At 50.7% G+C, this 22,150-nt stretch overlaps 1 protein-coding gene across 1 annotated transcript in view; it reads left to right on the top strand.

Annotated features, from left to right (window-relative positions):
- The window catches only part of NUP210 (nucleoporin 210), a 99,883-nt gene that overhangs the window by 34,945 nt on the left and 42,788 nt on the right, over positions 1-22,150 (top strand). Inside the window, exons 7-15 of the mRNA XM_021675727.2 lie at positions 4,806-4,964; positions 5,543-5,611; positions 6,965-7,071; positions 8,104-8,244; positions 8,898-9,035; positions 10,615-10,770; positions 12,509-12,707; positions 15,441-15,586; positions 21,470-21,691. Coding sequence (XP_021531402.2) covers positions 4,806-4,964; positions 5,543-5,611; positions 6,965-7,071; positions 8,104-8,244; positions 8,898-9,035; positions 10,615-10,770; positions 12,509-12,707; positions 15,441-15,586; positions 21,470-21,691 — 1,337 coding nt within the window. The remainder of the gene's footprint in view (positions 1-4,805; positions 4,965-5,542; positions 5,612-6,964; positions 7,072-8,103; positions 8,245-8,897; positions 9,036-10,614; positions 10,771-12,508; positions 12,708-15,440; positions 15,587-21,469; positions 21,692-22,150) is intronic.

Below are 22,150 nucleotides of genomic sequence, written 5' to 3'. Positions count from 1 at the left end.
GATATAACCCAACCGTGCTATGAGGTGGATTTCATTAATACCCTGTTTCATACATGAGGAAACTGAGGCATAGAAGACCTGAAGCTCACAAAACTGTTGGGCTCCTTAGCTTTAATCTCCCCTGTAGGATCGATTGGAATTTCCCTCTGCCCCATCTCCCCAAAGCAAACCCAGAAAAAAAGGTAATTATAACAACACGGGCAGCCCAGTGCAGTGGCTCACGCCTGTAATCCCAACACTTTGGGAGGCTGAGGTGGGTGAATCACGAGGTCAGGAGTTTGAGACCAGCCTAACCAACATGGTAAAAACGGGTCTCTACTAAAAATACAAAAATTAGCCAGACATGGTGGCGCACGCCTGTAATTCCAGCTACTCAGGAGGCTGAGGCAGGAGAATAACTTGAACCTGGGAGGCGGAGGTTGCAGTGAGCTGAGATTGCGCCATTGCACTTCAGCCTGGGCAACAGAGTGAGGCTCCATCAAAAAGAAGAGAAAATAAAAAACAAAAACAAAAAAAAAACAGGGTCTTACAGTATCTCAGGGCAGCAGTGAGGTGGTCCCTTTGCATGGAACTCAAGGGGCATGAAACTGCCTCAGCTGGGCAAGCAGAGCCCATGTGGTTAAGAGGGGATGGGCTGGCTTCAGAAAGAGCTCATTCTAAATTAGCTCAGGTATCACAGCCCAGAGGAACTGCACCTCCCAAGGTACCTAGAAAACTAATAGGCTTAGTCACTGAGCTGACTGCCACAGAAGTCAAGGAATTGGAGCACACAAAAGATGCCTTGGGACAGGAAAGGAAAGAGGCAGGCCACCTCCCTTTCATCAGTGGAGTAATGAGATGTGAAAGTCCTCCAAAAATACACATTCCTGTGCGATTGATAGCACTGGATGCCATGGCATTACAGTGGATTCCAGATGGCAAAATGGAGAGGGGCCAAGCTAGCAAAACTTCCCCGTCAATCAGACACACCAACAGAAACTCCTAAGTCTTTTAGATGAATTGATTCGGGGTATTTCTGAGGGAGAGTCTCACTTTGTCACCCAGGTTGGAGTGCAGTGGCACAATCATGGCTCACTGTAGCTTTGACCTCCCAGGCTCAAGTGATCCTCCTACACCAGTATCCTGAGTAGCTGGGACCAGGGCCACATGCCACTATGGCTGGCTAATTTTTTTTTTTTTTTTTAATAGAGATGAGGTCCTTGTGTTGCCCAGGCTGGTCTCAAATTCCTGGGCTCAAGTTACCTCTCCTACATCAGCTTCTTAAAGTGCTGGGATTATAGGCATGAGCCACCATGCTCAGCCTAGCTGGATTGGTTTTTCATTGAAGTATAATTCACATGACTCTATTGGTTTTTGCAGGCATGCAACACAGAAAAGTTAGGGAATGGTGTCTTCACAGGGGACCTGAATTTCAACAAATCCCTGTCTCGCACGGCACCCTGTGGAAGGCTCAGAGCATTTTAGGTTGGATGACAGTTACATGGGGTTACTAACATGGGGTAATTATAACTGCTGATTAACTCTATATTTTCTTTTCTTTTGGGTTTCCTTCCTTAAAGTATTTTTTTCTTCTTCGGCATTTTTATTTTCTTTATGCCTGCCTCTCTTCTTTTCTCTGGCTGCTCCCTTTCTTACAAACACATTTCCTGAGCATATGCTCTGTGCCGCCTTTTGCTGGGTGCTGAGTGCACAGTGGTCGGCAGAGCTGCCTGGTTCCTGCCCTCCTGAAGCTCACAGCCTAGTGGAGGCGGAGCACAGTCAGTCACATCATGTCTGTAAGTGAGGCCTGTGAGTGGAGGAGATGGGCTTCTGGGCTTATAGCAGGGGCATCTGTGTTGCTTGTAAAAGGATGGGCTTCTAGTGGGGGCTGTGGTCTTCATCTCCAGTCTGCAGTCAGTCCTGTTGGTGTTTGGATTGGTTGCACACATGACTGCCACAGTGATCAAGTTGTTAGATGTACAAAAATGTGGGAAGGACATGCTGGCTGATGGAATCAGTATCTGAAGAGAACTTGATAGAATGGTGGAAATTACTGAAATAAAATGTACTCGGTTTGCAAAACCAATAGCATAAACATGTGTTGGGCTGAGGTTCATGTGTCAAAGACTCAGTTGTGAAGGGACTTAGAATCTGTTAGGAACTTAACTGTGACTGCTCAGAACTAATGGATCTGGGGCTGCATGAGCAGGGGCTGAGGTCAGAGGCAGGGAGGTGAGCTCTCCATCATCCCTGACTCAGACCCAGCTCCTCAGGAGCTCCATGGTCATCCCTGGAGCTCATGTAGAGTGCAAGGTCCAGGAGTAGGGGTGCTGACAGAAACACATCTTGGGGGATCATCCAGGGCCAGCAGAGGACAGAGATCATGTCTTTTAGAACAATGTGGGCCTCTTGGCCTATAGAAGGGCAGCTGTTCACCTCTGCAGATCATAGCAGGGATGATCTGGGGCCTTAGGAGTAACCTTTCTGTTGTTGCCCAAGAATTCAAAGACAGGAACTGGGCAGTGCCCTTAACATCTGCAAAGACTTCCACATTCAATGTCTTTTATAAGGAGCGAGTTTCAGGTTACAGCGGGTATCTAAGGCCAGGTGTGGTGGCATTCATTGGTAGTCCTAGCTACTTAGGAGGCTGAGGCAGGAGGATCACTTGAGCCCAGGAGTTCCAGGCTGCAGTGAGGTATGATTGTACCTGTGAAAGCTACTGCACTACAGCCAGGGCAGCATAGTAAGACCCTCTGGAAAGAAAGAAAGACAGAGAGAGAGAGAGAGAGAGAGAGAGAGAGAGAGAGAGAGAGAGGTATGTAAGGAGTCTATCAAAAAACCTCCTTATTTTCAGTCTTAGTATTTGCAAGGTGGATTACATCTGTGCTATGTATGACCCCTTATATGTAAGCATTTTCATTTCCCAAAAGGGCCTTACTCATTTAGAGAACTTGAAAATAAACAAGGGAGGAAGCTAGTGCTTCATTAATCAGTATAAAGTAATATTGCTTCATTGAGCGGCTGTGTTATTTTATTCTGACATTTATCTTTGATGCACTGCTCTATATTCTGAACACTAGATACATAATCTGCAAGAATCACTTGATTAGAGATGAGGACGTGGGCTGTGCACTCCCTATGGGATTCTCAATTCTAGCCTGCATCAGAATCACCTACAGGGCTTGTGAAAACAGAGTTTGCTGGAGCCCACACCAGTGTTTGATTCAGCAGGTCTGGGATGGGGCCCATCATTTGCAGTTCCAGGTGATGTTGATGGTTCAGGAACGTTCCAGGTGATGTTGATGGTTCAGGACGACACTTTGAGGACCAAATGTTCTTGTGAAAATTATTTGATGCTTATTAGATCACACGAAAAATACCCCAGGACAAAGGGCTAGGCAAGTTGTCTCTTTTTTAGAATTCTCATCAGAATCCCTGGAGATTGTGAAACATGCTTTAGCTGAAATTCCTCTGGGAGCCCTGACCTGGCATCCTCTATGGGGTATTGAAGCCCTGAGCTGGCCTAAGAGGAAGGCCAAGCAGGGATGTTGTCTGCCGTTCCCTGTGTCCTCTTCTCTTGCTGGAGGGCTAGACTGTCCCACCTGTGGGGACAGTGAGTAGGTGACTGGTTAGGAACCTCCACGGACTTAGGAGAGTGAATGTGGAAGTGGTCAGGCTCTCTGGATCAGAATCCCAGCTCTGTTTTCCACTAGCTGTGCGACAGTGAGCAGGCTGCTCATCTGATGGCCTCAGTCCCCTATCCACAAAATGTGGCTCTCAGTAGTGTTGGCTATTGAGGGATGAGGTGAGGGAACATGATCACAAGACACCTCATTGTTCTGAGGCATCTTGATCCCTGGTCAGCAGTCACTATTGCTATCAGAAGTGCTTGTGATCTCTCCCCAGAGGGCAAGGAAGATGGACATTGATATGGCCCACTTTATAGAACTGTTATTTCCCAGGGAAACTGTTCTCCATCCTAGCTCACTTGTCCTAGTTGGGCAAGTTATTTTTCTGCCAAGTGGGTGTGAAGAGCGGGGGAACACTGAAGCTGGTGAGGATGGCAGCAGGGTTCATTGTTTGCAATTACAGACCCCTTGAAAGACCAGTGACCAGAGCTTCTCAGGAAAGCCTTAGAGGCCAGACAGAACCAGCAAGAACCCCAGTGTCGCCAAACAGCCCCCTCTACGTAGAAGCAAAGAGTTCACTTTGCAATGTTCAGAAATGGTGTAATGTTAGTATTCTCCATAAGCAGCTGGCAAATGGAATGTGGTTGATTTTTTATTTTTTTGGAAAAAGTCTTGCTTTGTTGTCCAGGTTGGAGTGCGGAGACAGACTCAGTTCACTGCAAACTTCGCCTCCCGGGTTCAAGTGATTCTCCTGCCTCAGCCTCCTGAGTAGCTGGGACTACAGGCGCCTGCCACCATGCCCAGCTAATTTTTTCTATTTTTAGTAGAGATGGGGTTTCACCATGTTAGCCAAGATGGTCTTGATCTCCTGACCTCACGATCCGCCCGTCTCGGCCTCCCAAAGTGCTGGGATTATAGGCGTGAGCCACCTCGCCCAGCTGATGTTTTTTTTTAACAGCTTACAGCAGACACATAAAAACTGATTGCCTCTGAAAATTCATGGAGTGTCAGCTTTGTCCACTAGCATGGAGAACAATGTTAAAATTTAAATTACTGAAAACAATTAAGAAAAAAATGCGGCAGCTGTACTGACAGCAGGGTGCAGAGATTCGGGGTGGCGGTGGGAGTGTATTGGCTTCTACCATTTTCTGTCTTTGCACTCTTTTTCCCTGTTATTTTTTGTTTCTTGGTGGCCAGAACTCTCCATGCCTTCTGATCAGTATGAGCTGCAGCTTCAGAACAGCATCCCGGGCCCTGAGGGAGACTCAGCCCGGCCAGTGGCTGTCTTGGACCAGGAGACGTCGATGGTCACTGCACTGCAGCTGGGACAGAGCAGCCTCGTCCTTGGCCACCGAAGTATCCTTTTCTCGGGCTTGTGTGTGTGCATAGGCATGGTGGAGCTGCTGTTTGGAAGTCAAGTCGTTTTTCCCTGAAAGTTAGGCAGGGCTAAAAATAGCCATTTCCCCTCAACGATCTGAAAAATCAGAAAGAACTGAAATAGCACTGCTGAGTGCAACTGCTCACGGCTGTGGGTGACTCACCCCAGAGGCTCCCAGCGGTGGGAGGTGATGGCAGGAGCTGAGTGTCATTCCTCGCCTCCGGAACTTCTTCAGTACCAGCAGCCTTCTCAGAGGGGGCCTGGCGGGGGCTGTTTCCATACTAGCATAATGGGGTATTGATGCCCCAGATTTGGTGTGTCCTGTGTGGTCCCCAGTGTCCCTCGCAGAGATTCCCGTTTGCTAGTGTAGCAAGTGCAGTGTGACCTTTGATTCTGAAAAGTGCCTTTGCTCTATGTGGCCTAAGCCAGCTGCATTTTCATCCCCTCTTCTCTCCATGTGATGTCTTGATGATCATGATTCTGAGCCAAGCTGAAACTAGCCAACCAGCTGGTTTATTTGCTGTTGTTGTGTGTTGCCCCTTAATTAAAAACTCAGGTATTCGAATGCAGGGTGCTTCTAGGTTACCCAACAGCACCATCTATGTGGTCGAACCTGGATACCTAGGTGAGTGTGGGCCTCCTAGCCTTCCTGGATGCTGCTCTATTGTGACTATATGAGTTTAAAAAATAAAGAGGAAATAGCCCCAAAGAAAATGCTTCCCTCTGACCAGCTCTGCCACCTGCTATGACCACCATTGCCAGGGGCACTCACCAACCCTTGCCTATTTGGTGCAGAAATAGGTAGTGTGAGCCCAGCCAGGCAGGCGACAGGCTCAGCAGGGAGAGAAACAGAACTGGGTTGAGTGGTGGGGGGCTCGCCCCCTCTGGGTTTTCATACCACAGCTTTGCCCAGAACTGACCATTGCTATGGATAATTGGAGGTTGGAGCACAGTGTCAGCTCAATTATAGAGGGACCCTAAGGTGATGTGAGAGTAGGCAGGTACCTTAGCAGGGAGGGGAGGAACCTGATGATGGTATTAAAGGCAGGCATTTTCTCAGAGCTTTTGTGGGAAGGTGACCTGTCAGGGAATACGTTGGGCAATGGTGGGGAGATGAGAAAGCACAGGGCATCTCGGGACAGCAAGAGTGCTGTGGCATCCCATGTAGGAGGGAACTGAGGGGCTTGGAAGGGCAGGGCTGACTCATGGCAAGAGTGCTCAGTGACAGGCTTCAGAGTATAGACCTGCTGAGGGTTCAGAGCAGAGACCTATTGTGGATTCAGAGCGTAGACCTCCTGAGGGTTCAGACTGTAGACCTGTTGGGGAATTAGAGTGTAGACATCCTGAGGGTTCAGAGTGTAGACCTGTCGAGGGATCAGAGTGTCGACCTGCTGTGTGTTAAGGACAGAGCTGCTGTGGATTCTGAGTGTAGACCCACTGAGGATGAGAATGAGTTTGAAGAAGCCTTGATCAGACAGAGTGGGATAAGTCCAGGGTTGGTCCTGGCGAGGTCAGTTCAGGACTTAGGGCTGAAGGTGGCATCAGGCCTCTGCTCCTCAGCAGCAGGTCCCTCTCCACAGAGTAGGCAAGGGCCAGAGTTGTGGGGCTTGCAGGTGGGTGGTGTGGGGTCTTCAGCTGGGTGGTGTGGGGCCTGCAGGTGGGTGGTGTGGGGTCTGCAGGTGGGTGGACTGGGGCCTGCAGGTGGGTGGTGTGGGGCCTGCAGGTAGGTGGTGTGGGGCTTCCAGGTGAGTGGAGTGGGGCCTGCAAGTGGGTGGAGTGGAGCCTGCAAGTGGGTGGAGTGGAGCCTGCAGGTGGGTGGTGTGGGGCCCGGGGGTGGGTGGTGTGGGGCCCGCGGGTGGGTGGTGTGGAGCTTCCCAGGTAGATGCTGAGGTCTCATGTGCTGAGGGTAGTGGTCCCATTCTCTTCTGCCCTGCTGCCCCTGTGGCCAGAGTACTCAGGCTCCCCCTTTCTGTTTTAGGATTCACTGTTCATCCTGGTGACAGGTGGGTGCTAGAGACCGGCCGCCTATATGAAATCACCATCGAAGTTTTTGACAAGTTCAGCAACAAGGTCTACCTGTCAGACGTGAGTTCCTGCTCAGGTCCTGGCTGGGGGATGAGGTGGGGTCATTGCCTGACTCAGCTGCTGAAGAGCAGCACCTACAGCAGCAGGAGCCCCCCCATGCTGGGGCCGACTGGGGAGGGGTCCTGTTTCTAGTGGCACTCCCAGGTCTGCAGGAGACACACCAAGGTGTTCTGGGGTATCTCCAGAGCCTGAAAGCCTGCACACCGGCCCTGCAGCAGAGCCCCTGCAGGGCTGGAGGGCAGAGGGTGCCACAATGGCAGGGCTCCAGGAGAGGGGGATAGGGAGGAGGCCTCTGCCTGTCGCCTGCCTGCCCCCTTCTCCCCAAGCTGGGGACCTCAGAATCCATTTTCTTGCCCTGCTCCTCAGGGAGGACATCCTGACTTTCTCCCTACTGGGCTCCACCCAGAAATACCTGGAACCCTGGGTGACAGAGACTGAGCTCAGCACACTTTCTGATTCTGGAAAGGGGTATCAGACAGATGGGGAAATGTGCAGGGAGTTTAAGCCGCCTTTCTCTCCCCTGTGAGAAATTCCAGGTTCATCAGTGAGCACCTCCAGACCCTTCTGGGTGGCATTGAAGATTTTAGGAGAAGGAGGCGAGGTTCCCCTTGGTGTCCTTGCAGAAGTCATTGCTATGCTCATGTTATCAAACAAGGGCTGGGATGGTCACCATTTGCATTTAGCTGTAGGGGACGTGATGCCCTTTTTCTGTATTTATTGGTTCCTTATTGAGACCTCAGTAGACTCCAGGCTGCCCCAGGTGCCACATGGGGAGCTGAAACAGGAGCACAGGTCATCAGGCCACGTAGGGAGGACAGCCTGGGTGGGGACAAAGGCCAGAGTGGTCAGAGCTCTGTTCCAGGGCCGGGCCCGGCCTGCCCAGCCCATCTGCTCCTAGTGGAGGCTGCTAAGCCCCAGGGGCCTGTTGGTCTGGCCTGGCTGCTGGTTTCAGTCCTGTAGCTTTGTGCCCAAACTCTGACTTGCCAGAGTCACCCCAGAAGCACCTCTAACCTGTTCTGCCTCGCCTTCCAGAACATTCGAATTGAAACCATGCTTCCTGCTGAGTTCTTTGAGGTGCTCTCATCCTCCCAGAATGGGTCGTATCATCGCATCAGGGCGCTAAAAAGGGGCCAGACGGCCATCGACGCAGCCCTCACCTCTGTGGTAGACCAGGCAAGTTGGTGTCTTCCCTATTCTGTGCCTTGTCCTCTGAAACCCCACTTAGTAGGCAGAAATGTCAGCCCAGGTGGGTCATGGGTCCTAGGGAGTCAGGCCACCAGCGTCTCTTCACCTGTCTGGGCTGCTTGCTTCCTGGGGTCTTTTTTGCCTTTGTCTTTAAGAAGCCAGTGAGCCTTAAGGAGAGCTTTGCTGATTGGAAAATCAGCCTGGTGTTCCTTTTCCTACCGCACACAGAAGCCCCCTTGGTCTGGAAGGGGCTGCAGTCTGTAGCAGCAATAAACACTGATGCACCAACAGTGACTCCTGCCAGAGTTGGTTTTCTCAGTTCTTGGGGTTGGACATGCTGTTTGAGCTCTCAAACCTCAGTTTCCCCATCTGTAGAGTGGGGCAACACCACATCTATCCTGCCAGGGTGCCCTGAGGATTCAGTCAGGCAGTACTTCCAGGAGTGGCCCTAGCAGAGCTATAGAAACCCATCCCTGTGGAGAACGAGAGGGCAGCAGGGTGTCTGGCACCTTCCTTTCCACTCTCCCTCAAAATCCATCTTTGTGGCCTGATCCTCAGGGAGGGGCGGGGGTAAGGTGACTGGGAAAGACTGCTGATGACATGGTTGTCATGGTGATGTGTGGCACCCTCACCCCTTGTAGGATGGAGGGGTCCACACACTACGGGTGCCTGTGTGGAACCAGCAGGAGGTGGAAATTCACATTCCCATCACCCTCTATCCCAGCATCTTGACGTTTCCTTGGCAACCAAAGACGGGTGCCTATCAGTACACAATAAAGGTATGTGAGACCCCCACCTCTGGGTGCATTCCTTTGATACTTCTATGGGATTGTGGCTTTTTGTACATTTTATTACTTTTAGTATTCTCTAGTGGTCATAGAGAATTTTAAATCACAGTCTTTATGAGTTTTGTTGTTTCCTGAGGTTTCCATCATAACAATGCATTTTTGTAATCAGGAAAAAAAAAAACAACAATGAAAAATTGAGAATAAGGCAGGGTAGAGTCCTAACACCTGCAGTCCTAGCACTTTCAGAGGCTGAAGTGAGAGGATCACTTGAGCCTAGGAGTTTGATACCAGGCTGAGCAACACAGGGAGACCTCCATTTCTACCAAAAGAAAAAAGAATTGAGAAAAAATACAATAAAGAAAACCTGGAATAAGATTTGAATTTCATGAATGTTTATTTTTCTAAAAATTGTTTTTCGAAAGGGATATATTTACACACTCTTAGGGAAAACATTCAAATTTAAGGGATAAGTATCTCCAACCTCGTCACATGGGACTTATCACTGCTCTGACCTTAATGCTTCCACATGGTGTTAGCCAGAGGGACTCACCTCAGACGGGGCTTTAGTCTCCTTGGTCAGCTAGGGCGCATCAGTCCTACTGTCCCCTGGAGTAGTGACAGGTGTCCTGTCTGTGCACTGACACTGGCTCTCTGCTCAGCTGTGTCACTGTCCTGGCCCTTTGGGTTCTGGGGTTGTTTCCCCTGGTCTGGGAGCAGAGGCATGGTCACTGACTTCCCAGCTGATGATGAGGAGCAGGCAGGGGTGTGTGCTGGGAACTTGTGTTGGTCAGGGAGGCAGCATCCTACAACTGGCTCCGTGACCAGGGGTTCTCTGCACTCCAGCCTGAGCTCTGGGAGGTGCTACCGGGTTCTAGGACCTCTGTCATGGGCGTGGTATTTGTGTGTGTCAGTCTCAAGGTCCCCAGAATATGAGGACAGAAACGAGACAGGATGGAGAGGGCGACGGTAGGGGGAGCCTCCAGCCAGACCCCAGCTGATGCCACATTTTTCCCTGTAGTGGGCATCGACCTTATGTGTCAGTGAGGAAGTGGCCACAGGTGTTTTAGAGCCAATGAGAGTGTGTATGTGTTTGAGTGTATTGGTGTGAGTGTTATATGTGTGAATGTGTATGTGAGAAAGTTTGAGTGTGTGCGTATGAGGATAAGCTGGTAGGAGTAGGTGAATGTATGTGACTCTACTGTGGGTGTGAATGGTGAGTGGGTGAAAGTGAATGTGAAGGTAAATGTAAGTGTGAGCATCTGTATGAATGAGTTGGTGTATGTGTGTCCACTGTGGGTGTGAGTGGTGAGCATGAGAGTACATGAGTGTGTATGTGAGTGGGCAGAGGAGTGCACTTTGGGTGTATAAGTGTGAGAGTGGGTATGTGTATGAATGGGCAAGTAGCTGTATATGCGAGTGTGAATGGTGAGTGTGTGCGTGGGTGAACCCATGAGAGTGAGGGTAAATGCGTATGAGTGTGAGTGCGTGCATGCACACGCATATGTCTCTGACCCCTGGCTTCCCCAGCTGAGGGCAGGCGGCCAGTTCTGTAATGGCTTTTCCTCTGCAGGCCCACGGCGGCAGTGGGAACTTCAGCTGGTCTTCGTCAAGCTACCTGGTTGCCACAGTCACTGTCAAGGGTGTGATGACCACAGGCAGTGACACTGGGCTCAGTGTGATCCAGGCACACGATGTGCAGAACCCACTCCATTTTGGTGAGATGAAGGTGAGAGCTCAGGGCTCAGGGCCAAGACACCCCCTGGGAGGCTCAAGTGTTGGACTCCAGCCACCCACTTTGAGCGAGCCTCGATTTCACACAGAAACACCCCCAGCCCTGAGTCCTGTACTTAGGAGGTCAAGCCCCAGCCCTTCCCTTAGGAGCTCATGGCCATGTCAGGAAGATGGACAGGATGTGTCTCACATCAGGCAGCAGTGGGCCCAGAAGGGCCAGCATCCACAGAGCTGGGTTTCTGGAGAGGAGATCATCTAAGAGTCATTCTAGAAAATTCCCTAGACCTGAAAGGTAGGAATCTCAAATTGGAAGGTCCACCAAGCACTGGGTTGTAAACTCACAGTGAAAGGGCACCACCAGGCTCCGAGAGACCAGGCCAGACTCCTCTCCCCTCACTCACCTGCGGATACGAAGGCAGGTGTTCCCCTGCACAGGTCCCCACACCTGACTTTTGGCCCTGAGGGATATGGGGCCATCTCACTTCACAGTGGCACCAGGTGGCAGTGGTCACAGCTGAGCCTCTGCCAGCCCCACCTGTGACCCCTGACTCCAGGCAGTACTTGCCTGGTGCTCTGACCTCAGCCCCTTTATTCTTTCATTTGGGGCAGGAAGGGAAGCCCCATGGAGTCCAGCTGCAGCCTGCTCTTACAGTATCAGGGACAGGGATGGGTAGACTGGCCAGTCTTCCACTTGAGACCCATAGCTGCCTCTGTCTAAAGCCAGGCCTGATTCTCATGGAGAGAGGCTCTGCACCAGCCATTGAGACAAAGCATGAGGCCCAGGATAAACTGGAACCCCGATCCCCTCACCCCAGCTTCCCCTTGGTAAATGTGCCACTATTCACCCAGCAGCCCAGCCAGATTCTGAGGACAGTTCCTCAGGAGGCAGCATACATCCTGGGTAGAACCTGGCTTTCAGGGCCAGCCTGCGGGGCTCTCACTCAGACCCAGCATAGTGTGAGGGAGCTGGCTCTTTCCCCTCAGGCCAGTGCTTCACCAAGTGAGTGGAATTAGGGAGAGCCCCTCCTTAACCAGCAGGTAGAGAGAACTGAAGGAGTCAGCAGTCTGCTTAGAACAGAACCTCTAGCACAGAGACTCTGGTTTTATACAAGCATGGCTGTGCTTACCTCTCCTGGCTCCAGCCGCTCTACCAGTCCATCCGGTGAACCAGACATTCAGAACTCATCCCACATCTCACTGGTCCTGACAGCCCTGCCCTGGCTCAAGCTGCCACATCTCTCACTGGGGCTTTCCAACAGCCTCCTCACCACACTGCTTACCCGGCTGCTGGTCGGTACACAGAAGCCAGGGTGATGGGGAACCTCTGAAGTTCCCCAGCTCAGCCACAGTGAACATGGACTCCTCACCATGGCCATCAGCCCCATCTCTTTACACTGCCCCTGTGCAGTGCACTTCAACACAGTAGCATCCATGATTCTCCAAGGCGCAAGCCTGGTAGGATAAGTTTGCACTCACCTTCCCTTCACCTGGAGTGTTTTTCCCCCCAGCTTTGCCTGGCTGCCTATGCTATGGCTCTCATTTCTGAGATCCTAGGCTACTTCTCAGAGAGCCCTCCCCTGCTCTCTGTCCCTGAATCATCCCACTGCCTGGGACAGGCTTCTCACAGACATATCCTCGGTGCCCAGCATACAGCAACTCTTAGGAAATCCAAGCAACAGGACTTGCCTCTCCCGTGGAGGCTGCTGAGCCCAGGCCATGCCCCTGTCTTCCAGGTGTGTGTCATCGAGCCCCACAGCATGGAGTTTGCCCCGTGCCAGGTGGAGGCACGTGTGGGCCAGGTTCTGGAGCTACCCCTGAGGATCAGTGGCCTCATGCCTGGCGGGGCCGGCGAGGTGGTCACCCTGAGTGACTGCTCTCACTTTGACTTGGCTGTTGAGGTGGAGAATCAGGGTGTGTTCCAGCCACTCCCAGGTAAGCCAGCAGTGCTGAGCAGGTGCCAGACACTGGGACTGGGGCCAGATTGCCTGGGTTCTCAGCATGGACAGCCCAGATTCCCAAAGAGAGACTTGAGGCAGCAGAGGGGCTGCAATGTAAGGAATGGCAGTTGTCTCCTGATCCGCCGTCAACTCTGGTCTGGCCTGGATCTTGCCTGCTGTGACTTTGGCAAATCACTGGCTTCAGTCAGCCTCAGTTTTTGCATCTCTAAGCTGTGTGTCATCTACATAGAATCACATCAAAGTGCCTATTTCAGTCCCTGGAATGCAGTTGGTATTCAGAATGCATTGTCAATAGGGGTTTGGTTAGTTCTAGAGTCTTCTCACCTGTGGTAGGCAAGGCCCACCCATCTATTCTCTGCTGCGGAATTTTGGTGGTGATTTTGGAGTCTGCCTGTGACAGTTAGTTTATGGAGTGTCAACCCTGCCAGGACAGGACAGGTGCTTTGCATGCCTGACCTCATTAGGACTTTACAACCACCCTAGGAGAAGGATCTGTTGTTGAGCCATGTGACAGATGAAGAAACTGAGGCTGTGTAGCTGTAGCTGCCCAAAGTCACACATGGCCTGGGACAGGGATGGAGTGCAGATCTGGGTGTGGCTGACACTGACCCTGGGGCTTTAGTCACCTGTGAAATGGGCCCTAAAGATAAGGCAAGGAAGGGAAGCCTCTCTGATTTGCAGAAGAAGACCAAAGGACCAGCAAACTATTGAATAGGAGTAATATTTGGGCAGAGTATTGGAAGTTAACAGGGACACCATTTGGTGGGCAGGGGTGCCTGTGCCAGGGCCTGGAGGTGGGCAATCTGTGGTGCTTGTGCACATGGAGGACTGGGAATGGCAGGACCCATTGAAACATGGAGGGCTTTAGAGGGCTTGGACCTAGTGTCCAGGCAGTGGGGAGCCACTGAAGGTTTTTGAGCAGAAGAGTGATGTAATCCCAGCAGTGTTTAGGAAGCTTTATTGGCAGAGGTGTTTGTAGGATCGCCTGTGATGCCAAGTGGCTGTGCATGCAACTGTAGCTGTAATTGCATGCAGAGCTTTTGCAGTTTGAAGCTGCACAGAAGGAGGCCAGTATCTCTGAAAAATCCCTGAGCAAACTGCATCCAGGAGAAACTAAGCTCATGAAGTCTACAGTGTCATCTGCCAGGTAATCTTTTAGGATGGAGGAAAAAGCCTTGTGCGTGGGAGAGGCCTGTTGACAGCAGGACCTGAACCATTACCCCCCTTTCACTGCCTGCCACAACCGTCCCGGAGTGGGAGTCTGCAGGTTGCTGCCCAGGCATGGGGTCAGGTTCCAGCGAGTAAAGTTCAGGACTTGGAGTTCCACAGGTCTGGGTCTGAGCCACTCTATTCCCTTGCTGGCTGTATGACGCTGATGTGCTGCCCAGCTTCTCTGAGCCTTGGGTTCTTTAACTATAAAATGGGATGACAGCTCTTGTTTATTGTGACAGTTACAAGTGAATATCCCGCAGCACAATGCAGGGCATTTCTCCAGGAGTTTGAGTTCTGAAAACAGCAGTCAAGATAGCAATCCCATGGTGTCAAATTTCTCTTAGGAAGTGGCTTGCACCACCCCTGGTATGGAGTGTGCATGGTAATGTGTAGGGAGGTATGTAGGGCCCAGCTGTATGAAAATATGTATCTTAAAGACCTGGGCTCTGTCAGGACAGAGATGCTCACCCCATGGAGCTTAAGAGCACATCCAGTCAGCAGGTTGACCTGTCCCTATAATGCCTACCCTGGAGCTTACTCAGCTGTGGAAACAGGTTTGGTCCCATGTTAGGTAAACTCCCTCTGCCACCTCCCAGGCTTAGAGCACCAGTGGCCAGACTCTGATCATGGCTCTGAGGAAGAGCCCTGGCAGCCCTAGTCCAGGCTGGCCTTCCCTCTGTGGCTCCCTCTGCTTACTGCAGTTGGACTTTATGGTCCCATTTCTACCTTGCCTTCCTGGGTGGCATCTTCTTGAAAGCCCCTGGGCTGTGGGCACTACTGTGAACCTCTCTACCTGGTGCTGGCATAGACAGACTTATAGAATATACTGAGTCCAGATAAAAACCTACTCACACAGGGTGAAATGATTTTTGGCAAGGGTGCCAAGACTGTCCAATGGGGAAAGGACAGTCTGTTTACCAAATGGTGCTGGGACAACCAGATAGTTATCCATATGCATACAAATGAAGTTAGACCCTTCCATAACTCCATACACAAAAATTAAGTCATAGTGGATCAAAGACCTAACATAAAATTGAAAGTTCTCTACAAAACTTCTGAAAGAAAACTGGAGGAAAGCTTCAGGACATTGGAATTGGCATTGATTTTTTTTGGCTATAACACTAGATGCACAGGCTACAAATTTAAAATAGCTCGGACTATAACAAAAATTAAAAAGTTCTCTATATCAAAGGACACAACAGAGTGCAAAGGCAGCCTACAGAATGGGAGGAAATATCTGCAAATTGTATAAGGGGTTCCTATCTAGGATATATAAAGAATTCCTAAATGTCAGCAGCAATAACACCAATAACCCAGTCAAACAGGCAGACAACTTGAATAGGTATTTGTCCAAAGATGATACACAGACCACAAGCACAAGGCAGAGGTCGTAGTGAGCCAAGATTATGCAGTGTACTCCAGTCTGGGCAACACAGCGAGACTCCGTCTCAAAAGGTGATTTCAGGGTGACCATCTGGTTCTCTCCTTTGTGCAGGGAGGCTGCCACCAGGCTCTGAGCACTGCAGCAGTGTCCGGGTAAAGGCCGAGGCCCAGGGCTCCACCACACTCCTCGTGAGCTACAGACACGGCAATGTCCACCTGAGTGCCAAGATTACTATTGCTGCCTACCTGCCCCTCAAGGTGAGTCAGGGGCCCTGCCCTTCACCACCCACCCTGCTCACTCCTTCTGGATGCACATTACCCATTTGCTCTGACAAATTTGCATGACAAACCCAATTCCTTCAAAATAGCTTTTGGCACAACTTCCTCTCCTGTGATTTCTGGCTGAAAGCAGAATCCATGTGGAAGGAGCAGAGCCTCCCTAATGGGGCAATGGTTGCGGGCGTCTCTGTGGTTACATGAGACAGCGCTTGGCAGGCTTGGCAGGACACCAACCTGCCAGCCTTTCCCTATGAAGGCAGGAGTGTGGGCTGCAAGGTCTTCAGAAGTGTGTTCAGCAGGGGTCAGAATAGAGGGGCGCTTCCGCTTCACTCTAGAGCTACCTACCCTTCAGTGTCCCCACAAAGCCCTAGAATTGGGACAGCAGCCCTGTGGTGTGGCATATGCTGAGGCCTCCCAGATTGGGGTCAGGGAGGATCTGCCCTGGCCTAGTGACAGTCCATCCTGCTTCCCATCTGAGGACGGTAGTGGCCATGACCTGTGCGGAGCAGAGCACGTAGCTTCAGTGTCCATACCACCCTCCCCAGCCAAGTCCACATTAGGCCTCACATTCCCTGCCTGTAAAGTGGTCCTGAGACAGCACCTGCCTCATAGGGTCGTGAAGAGGGTTCGCTGAGCTCACGAATGGAATGGGCTCAGAACACAGTCTAGGAGTAATGCAGGCTCAGGAATGGTTAGTTATTAAACATGGATAAGAAAGAACTGGGCTTTCCTCTGGTGTGGGCGTGAAGGCTCCATGTGAGGGCTGCCATGCAGGAGGCTGCCTACTGTAATCATTCCTTCCTTTGAACTCTGCCTAGCATGCAAAAGGGGCAGAGAGGGTTCGTTGGTGAGGCGTTCCTACTCCTCCTTCTGGGGAGGGCTGGAGGGCAGTCGTAGGGGAGCCCCAGCCTCGCTGGCTTAGCCAGGCAGTCCTTGCATTTTTCTGCTCCCAGGGTCAGCTTCGAAGGCAGCTTTGGTCCCCATGGTTTGTACCATTTTTTTTCTTCCTATCACCCATTGAAAGCAAACTTGGTGATGTTAGGATCTTTTAGCTCTGAACCCCAGCCCTGGGGTTCAGTGCCTGGCACAGAGCAGACAACAACTAAGGGTGATTTTGTTTATAATGAATGAGTGAGGAAATGTTTCCAGGGTCACCCAGCCAGGGCAGAACAAAGCCTCCTGACTTCCAGCGCAAACATAGGACATACTTCTTCAATGTCCATTAGTGATCAGAGGCCTAGCCCTGCTCCTTGTCCTCCACCCATTTGTTCCTTCAGCACACAGGCATGAATACCTACCTGTGCAATCCCTGCTGCAGTCCCTAGAGATTCATCAGGGCAGAAAAAACAGAGCTTTGTCTCCATGAAGTGACATTCTGGCAAAGAGGTGGAGACAACTATAAACAGAGCAAAGAATGTGGCTGGGCGTGGTGGCTCACGCCTTTAATCCCAGCACTTTGGGAGGCTGAGGCAGGCAGATCACGAGGTCAGGAGTTCAAGACCAGCCTGACCAATACTGTGAAACCCCATCTCTACTAAAAATGCAAAAATTAGCCGGGTGTGGTGGTGTGCACCTATAGTCGCAGCTACTTGGGAGGCTGAGGCAGAAGAATTGCTTCAACCCAGGAGGCAGAGGTTGCAGTGAGCTGAGATTGTGCCACTGCACTACAACGTGGGCGACAGAGTGAGACTTCATCTCAAAAGAAAGAATGTATTTTGCCTCTGCTTGCCATGGATAAAGTAGAGCATGAAGGGGTGACGGGGGTGGGAGTTTAAAATGAGGAGATCAAGACTTCCCCCGACCCCTACTCAAGCACAGCACTGCAGAATGTGAGAGTGTCAGAGAGCAGAGTGGAGAGAGTTGAAATCCCTGAGGAGAGTAGGCATTCTAAGGTTGCCCTGCCACACCTTTTGGGAGCTGGAGTGTTTTACCAGGCACCTGGGGAGAGGTTCTTCGGGGCCCTTCCTGGATGCTGGCTCTGGATTATCAGGATGTTTGGCTGGAGCAGCAGAAGCCAGAACCTGAGCTCACAGTCCTGAGCTGGGATGTAAGGATGAGGATAAGGTGGACATGTCCCTCAGTGAGGTGGCTTCCTGACTGGACAGATTGTAGAGAAAAATGGATATGGGTCTCTTCTCCTTTCATGTCTCTTCTTCCTAGATAGCAGTTGAGATCAGGTTTATTTACAAGGAATAAAAGCCAAGCAACAGGGACTTAACAATACAGGAACTGATGTTTCTGTTGCACGTGAGGAATATTTGGAATATTTGGGCTTTGACAACCGCTGAGGAGCCTGCACAATTCATGAGCGTCCTTCATCAGCTGCGTTGTTAACCTGTCTTCTTGGCACAGGGTTGCATGACACTTTTATGCCTGAGGGAGAGAATTAAACAGGAAGGTGATAATTCCTCGTCCTCTGGTTGTTAATTGTAGGACACAGGTCCTTCGAACAGTTCTATCTCTTTGGGGTGGTCACGAAAATGTCTTTGGCAAGATATACAGTGGCCTGCTTTGCGCGTAGTGGGGTTTTGTTGGTTGTGGCCACGAGATGTGGGAAAGAGCATGGGATCAAGAGTCAGAATAGACCTGGACTCACCAGCTGGGTTAGCTTGGTTCAGTGTCTTCATCTGCTGGGATTCATCCTTTCTGTCTATAAAATGGGAATGACAGTTAATAATAATAACAGTTGTAACAGCAGGGGTCATTGATTGAGCATGTACTAGTCACGTGTTCAGGACTGGGGAAACAGCCTTGTAGACATTAACTTGTTGAAGGTCACACACTAGCTTCATTCCAGTGGGGACAGAGAAGCAAATGCACAAATGATGGTATATCCAGTGGTGGCTGATGGGCAGAGATGAAGAGTTGAGCTGGAAAGGAGGTGACAAGTGAAGGGTGACCCTGTCTGAGAAGGTGACACCCAGGCAGAGGCCTGAGTGGTGAGCAAAAGTGGGTCATGCCGCTGTCTCTAGCGGGGAGTTTCTAGAGGAGCAGAGGTGAAAGCCCTGAGCATGCTTAGTGCTTCTCCTGCTGGAAACGGGCCCCGCCTGGCTCTGTAGAAGGTGGAGTCTGGGGATGGGTTTCAACAGGGGCACCACAGGCTCCTTGGAATTGTTTGTGTGTGAGCACATGTGTGCAGGGAGGGATGCCCAGAGACCGTTGATAACCTATATCAGATTCAAAAAATGTTCGTAATGAAAAACAAAGTCAAAAGTACAGAATTCTCATTTGAAAAGCGTCATAGTCTGTTCAGGTCACCTTAACAAAATACCTTGGACTGGATGGCTTATAAACAACAAAAATTTATTTCTTGCAGTTCATGATCTGGGAAGTCCCAAGTCAAGGCACCAGCAGATTTTGGTGACTGTTGAGAGCTTCCTTACTTATAGATAGCCATAATTTGGATGTTTGTGTGTCCCCAAATACATATGTTTAAATGCTGATCCCCACAGCAGTAGGAACTGAGGCCTTTGAGGAGTAACTAGATCATGAGGGCAGAAGCTTCACAGCTGGGATTAGTGCCCTTAGAAAATAACCCAGAGAGCTAGCATGACCCTTCCACTGTGTGCAGATGTGGTAAGAGGTTTTTTGTGGGTGGGGAGTAGTCTTGCTTTGTCACACACTGGAGTGCAGTGGTACAATTTTGGCTCACTGCAACCTCCACCTCCTAGGTTCAAGCGATTCTCTTGCCTCAGCCTCCCAAGTAGCTGGGACTACAGGTGTGCGCCACCACGCCTGGCTAATTTTTGTAGTTTTAGTAGAGGCAGGGTTTCACCATGTTGGCCAGAATGATCTCGATCTCTTGACCTCGTGATCTGCCTACCTCGGCCTACCAAACTGTTGGTGTTACAGGTGTGAGCCACCGTGTCCAGCCTGGGAATATTTTTCTTATAAGATTTTTCCTTCATGTGGTTAAGATCATGCCACGGATGCAGAAGGAAACAGACACACCCTACCCTCCACGAGCCCATAGCCTGATCGGGGAGACCCCCAAGCCATGAAGCTCCTTCAGGGTGAGGAGCACCAGGTGAGGTGGGGGCCAGAGAAGAGTGACCTGGGCCGCAGGTCGGCACTGGGTTGGGGAGGAAGCAGGGCATTCTGTAGACCAGTGTGCTGAGCCCTGTGGTGTGAGGAGGGGTCGCCTAAGTGATTAGGGATAAAGGCAGGAGGGTAGCTTTTGCAAAGGCCTGGGGACAGCTGAGCATGGCTCTCTGGAAAGATGCCAGTAGTCTGATGTTGGGACTGGGGCCAGGTTGGGAGATCCCAAGTCCCAGGACAGAAGCTGAGCCTGTATTCCGAGGGCTGTGGGCGCTGTGGAATAGTTTAATACACAAGAGACATGGTCAGGTCTGTGTCTTAGGAAGGGACACATGGCAACTGTTTGAGGGTAGAGTAGATTGATAAGTGAAGACTTGACAGTCACCACAGTGAGATCCTCTGCAGTGGGAGGTGAGCGCAGTTGGGTGAGAGTCAAGGAGCAGGGCTGCAGGACCCCTCAGAGTGAATCACTGCTCTCTGTACCCCTGCTGTGTCACTGGAGTGAGGAATCCTCCTGTGGAGTCCCCACGTCTTCCTGGAGGTTGGGTGGGAATGACACCCTGTTACACAATCTAAGCACTGCCATTGCCCATATTGGGAGGTCATGGGACCCTTGGCACCATGGTTGCCCTAGGTCGTGGAGGAAATGAGGGCTTTGTGTGACATATTACTTTAATTATTCCTTTGTTTACTGGATACTTTAAGGACTCCACAGTTTTACTTGCCAACTCACTTTCACCAAATAATTGTTGAGCGCCTACTATGTGCCAAGCATGGTTCTAGGTGCCACAAGACCTGCCCTTGATGCTTGTGCATACCTGGTACAAAATGTGGGAAGCCCGGTGGCTCAGAAGGAAGAGAACAGACCACTGACAATGATGCCAGCTAGGACATCATACAGATATCTTGGTCACCTGGCAGATATCTCTTTAGGATGGTTTTATGCCTTTTTTTTTTTTTTTTGTAAGATGGAGTTTTTCTCTTGTTGCCCAGGCTGGAGTGCAGTGGCCTGATCTCAGTTCACTGCAACCTCTGCCTCCTGGGTTCAAGCGATTCTCCTGCCTTAGCCTCCCTAGTAGCTTGGATTACAGGTACCCACCACCACACTTGGCTAATTTTTTATATTTTTAGTAGAGACAGGGTTTCATGATGTTGGCCAGGCTGCTCTCAAACTCCTGACCTCAGGTGATCCACCCGCCTTGGCCTCCCAAAGTGCTGGGATTACAGGTGTGAGCCACCATGCCTGGCCCGGTTTTATGCTTTTTACAGTAACATGGTTGTGATTAAACTGCACCATCAGGTTTATATCCTGTGCTTGTAGATCTCTGTAAAGACTGCTTTGGGGACCTGCATAAGGTTCTGTCATTGGGAAACACCATGAGAACTGAGTTCCTTGTGCTGGATTGTAGATTGTTGTTGGTTATTTGCTGTGGGAAATAATAGCGTGATGAACATCTGTCTGTGCATTGACATGTTTCTGTATTGTGTTATTAGGTTAGGTTCTAGATGGGGAGTTCCTGGGTTCCAGGGCTGTGGGCGTTTTCAAGGCTTTTACCAGATTGTTTTACAAAAGAGGCAAATCCATGTACATCCTCCATCAGTCTGTCAGAGTGAGGGCTTAATTCTGTTTACACCCCACTCCTCTTGATCTTTGCAACGATCCCTATGAGTGCTGCAGATGAGGAGAACGAGTTTCAAACGGAAGACGGGGCTTGCCTGACCACCGGCCCCCACAAGCAGGGTGAGGATGCGGGGCTGGGATGCCCGGCTCCTGCCGGTGCTGCCTTAAAAGAATGCCAAGTCTTCTGTCTTTTCCATCCCCAGGCTGTGGATCCCTCCTCAGTTGCCTTGGTAACCCTGGGCTCCTCAAAGGAGATGCTGTTTGAAGGAGGTCCCAGACCTTGGATCCTCGAGCCTTCCAAGTTCTTCCAGAACGTCACCTCTGAGGACACTGGCAGCGTCAGCCTGGCTCTCTTTGCCCCCCATTCCTCCCGGAATTATCAGCAACACTGGATCCTTGTGACATGCCAGGCCTTGGGTGAGCAGGTGAGTGGGCAGCCGCCACAGACCCTCCTTGCCCTAAGGCAAGGGTGGAAAATGACTCTCTGAGTATTGTTTTATTTCATCCTTGGAGTAACCCTGAGAGACAGCCACTCCGATTGTACCCATTTTACAGACAGTCAAACTGAGGCATGGTAAGGTGGAATGACCGAATGAACACCAGGCAGGTTCAGCAGTGAGGACCTCCCACTATGCCAGCTTTCATAGAGCAGGTCAGTCGGGTGGCTTGCCACCTCCATGGGCTTCAGCATCACCGACTAATCAAACCAGAGCTGGAGGCTTTAATATCGGGGATCACAAGTCCAATGTCTCCAGGGTTGTAAATGAATGAGGCTATAGACTCAGGTTTGACACACCTTGTTGGTTCTTGAGGATAACCTGGAAATCACAATATTTTTTGGCATGGGTAATCTCTTAAGTTTTTTAATGCTGAAAACTAAAAGC

This window comes from Aotus nancymaae, unplaced genomic scaffold, assembly GCF_030222135.1.
Source record: "Aotus nancymaae isolate 86718 unplaced genomic scaffold, 86718_ANA_hifiasm-v0.15.2.pri h1tg000046l, whole genome shotgun sequence".
NCBI classification, from domain to species: Eukaryota; Metazoa; Chordata; class Mammalia; order Primates; family Aotidae; genus Aotus; species Aotus nancymaae.
This window is presented reverse-complemented; position numbering and strand designations above follow the sequence as displayed.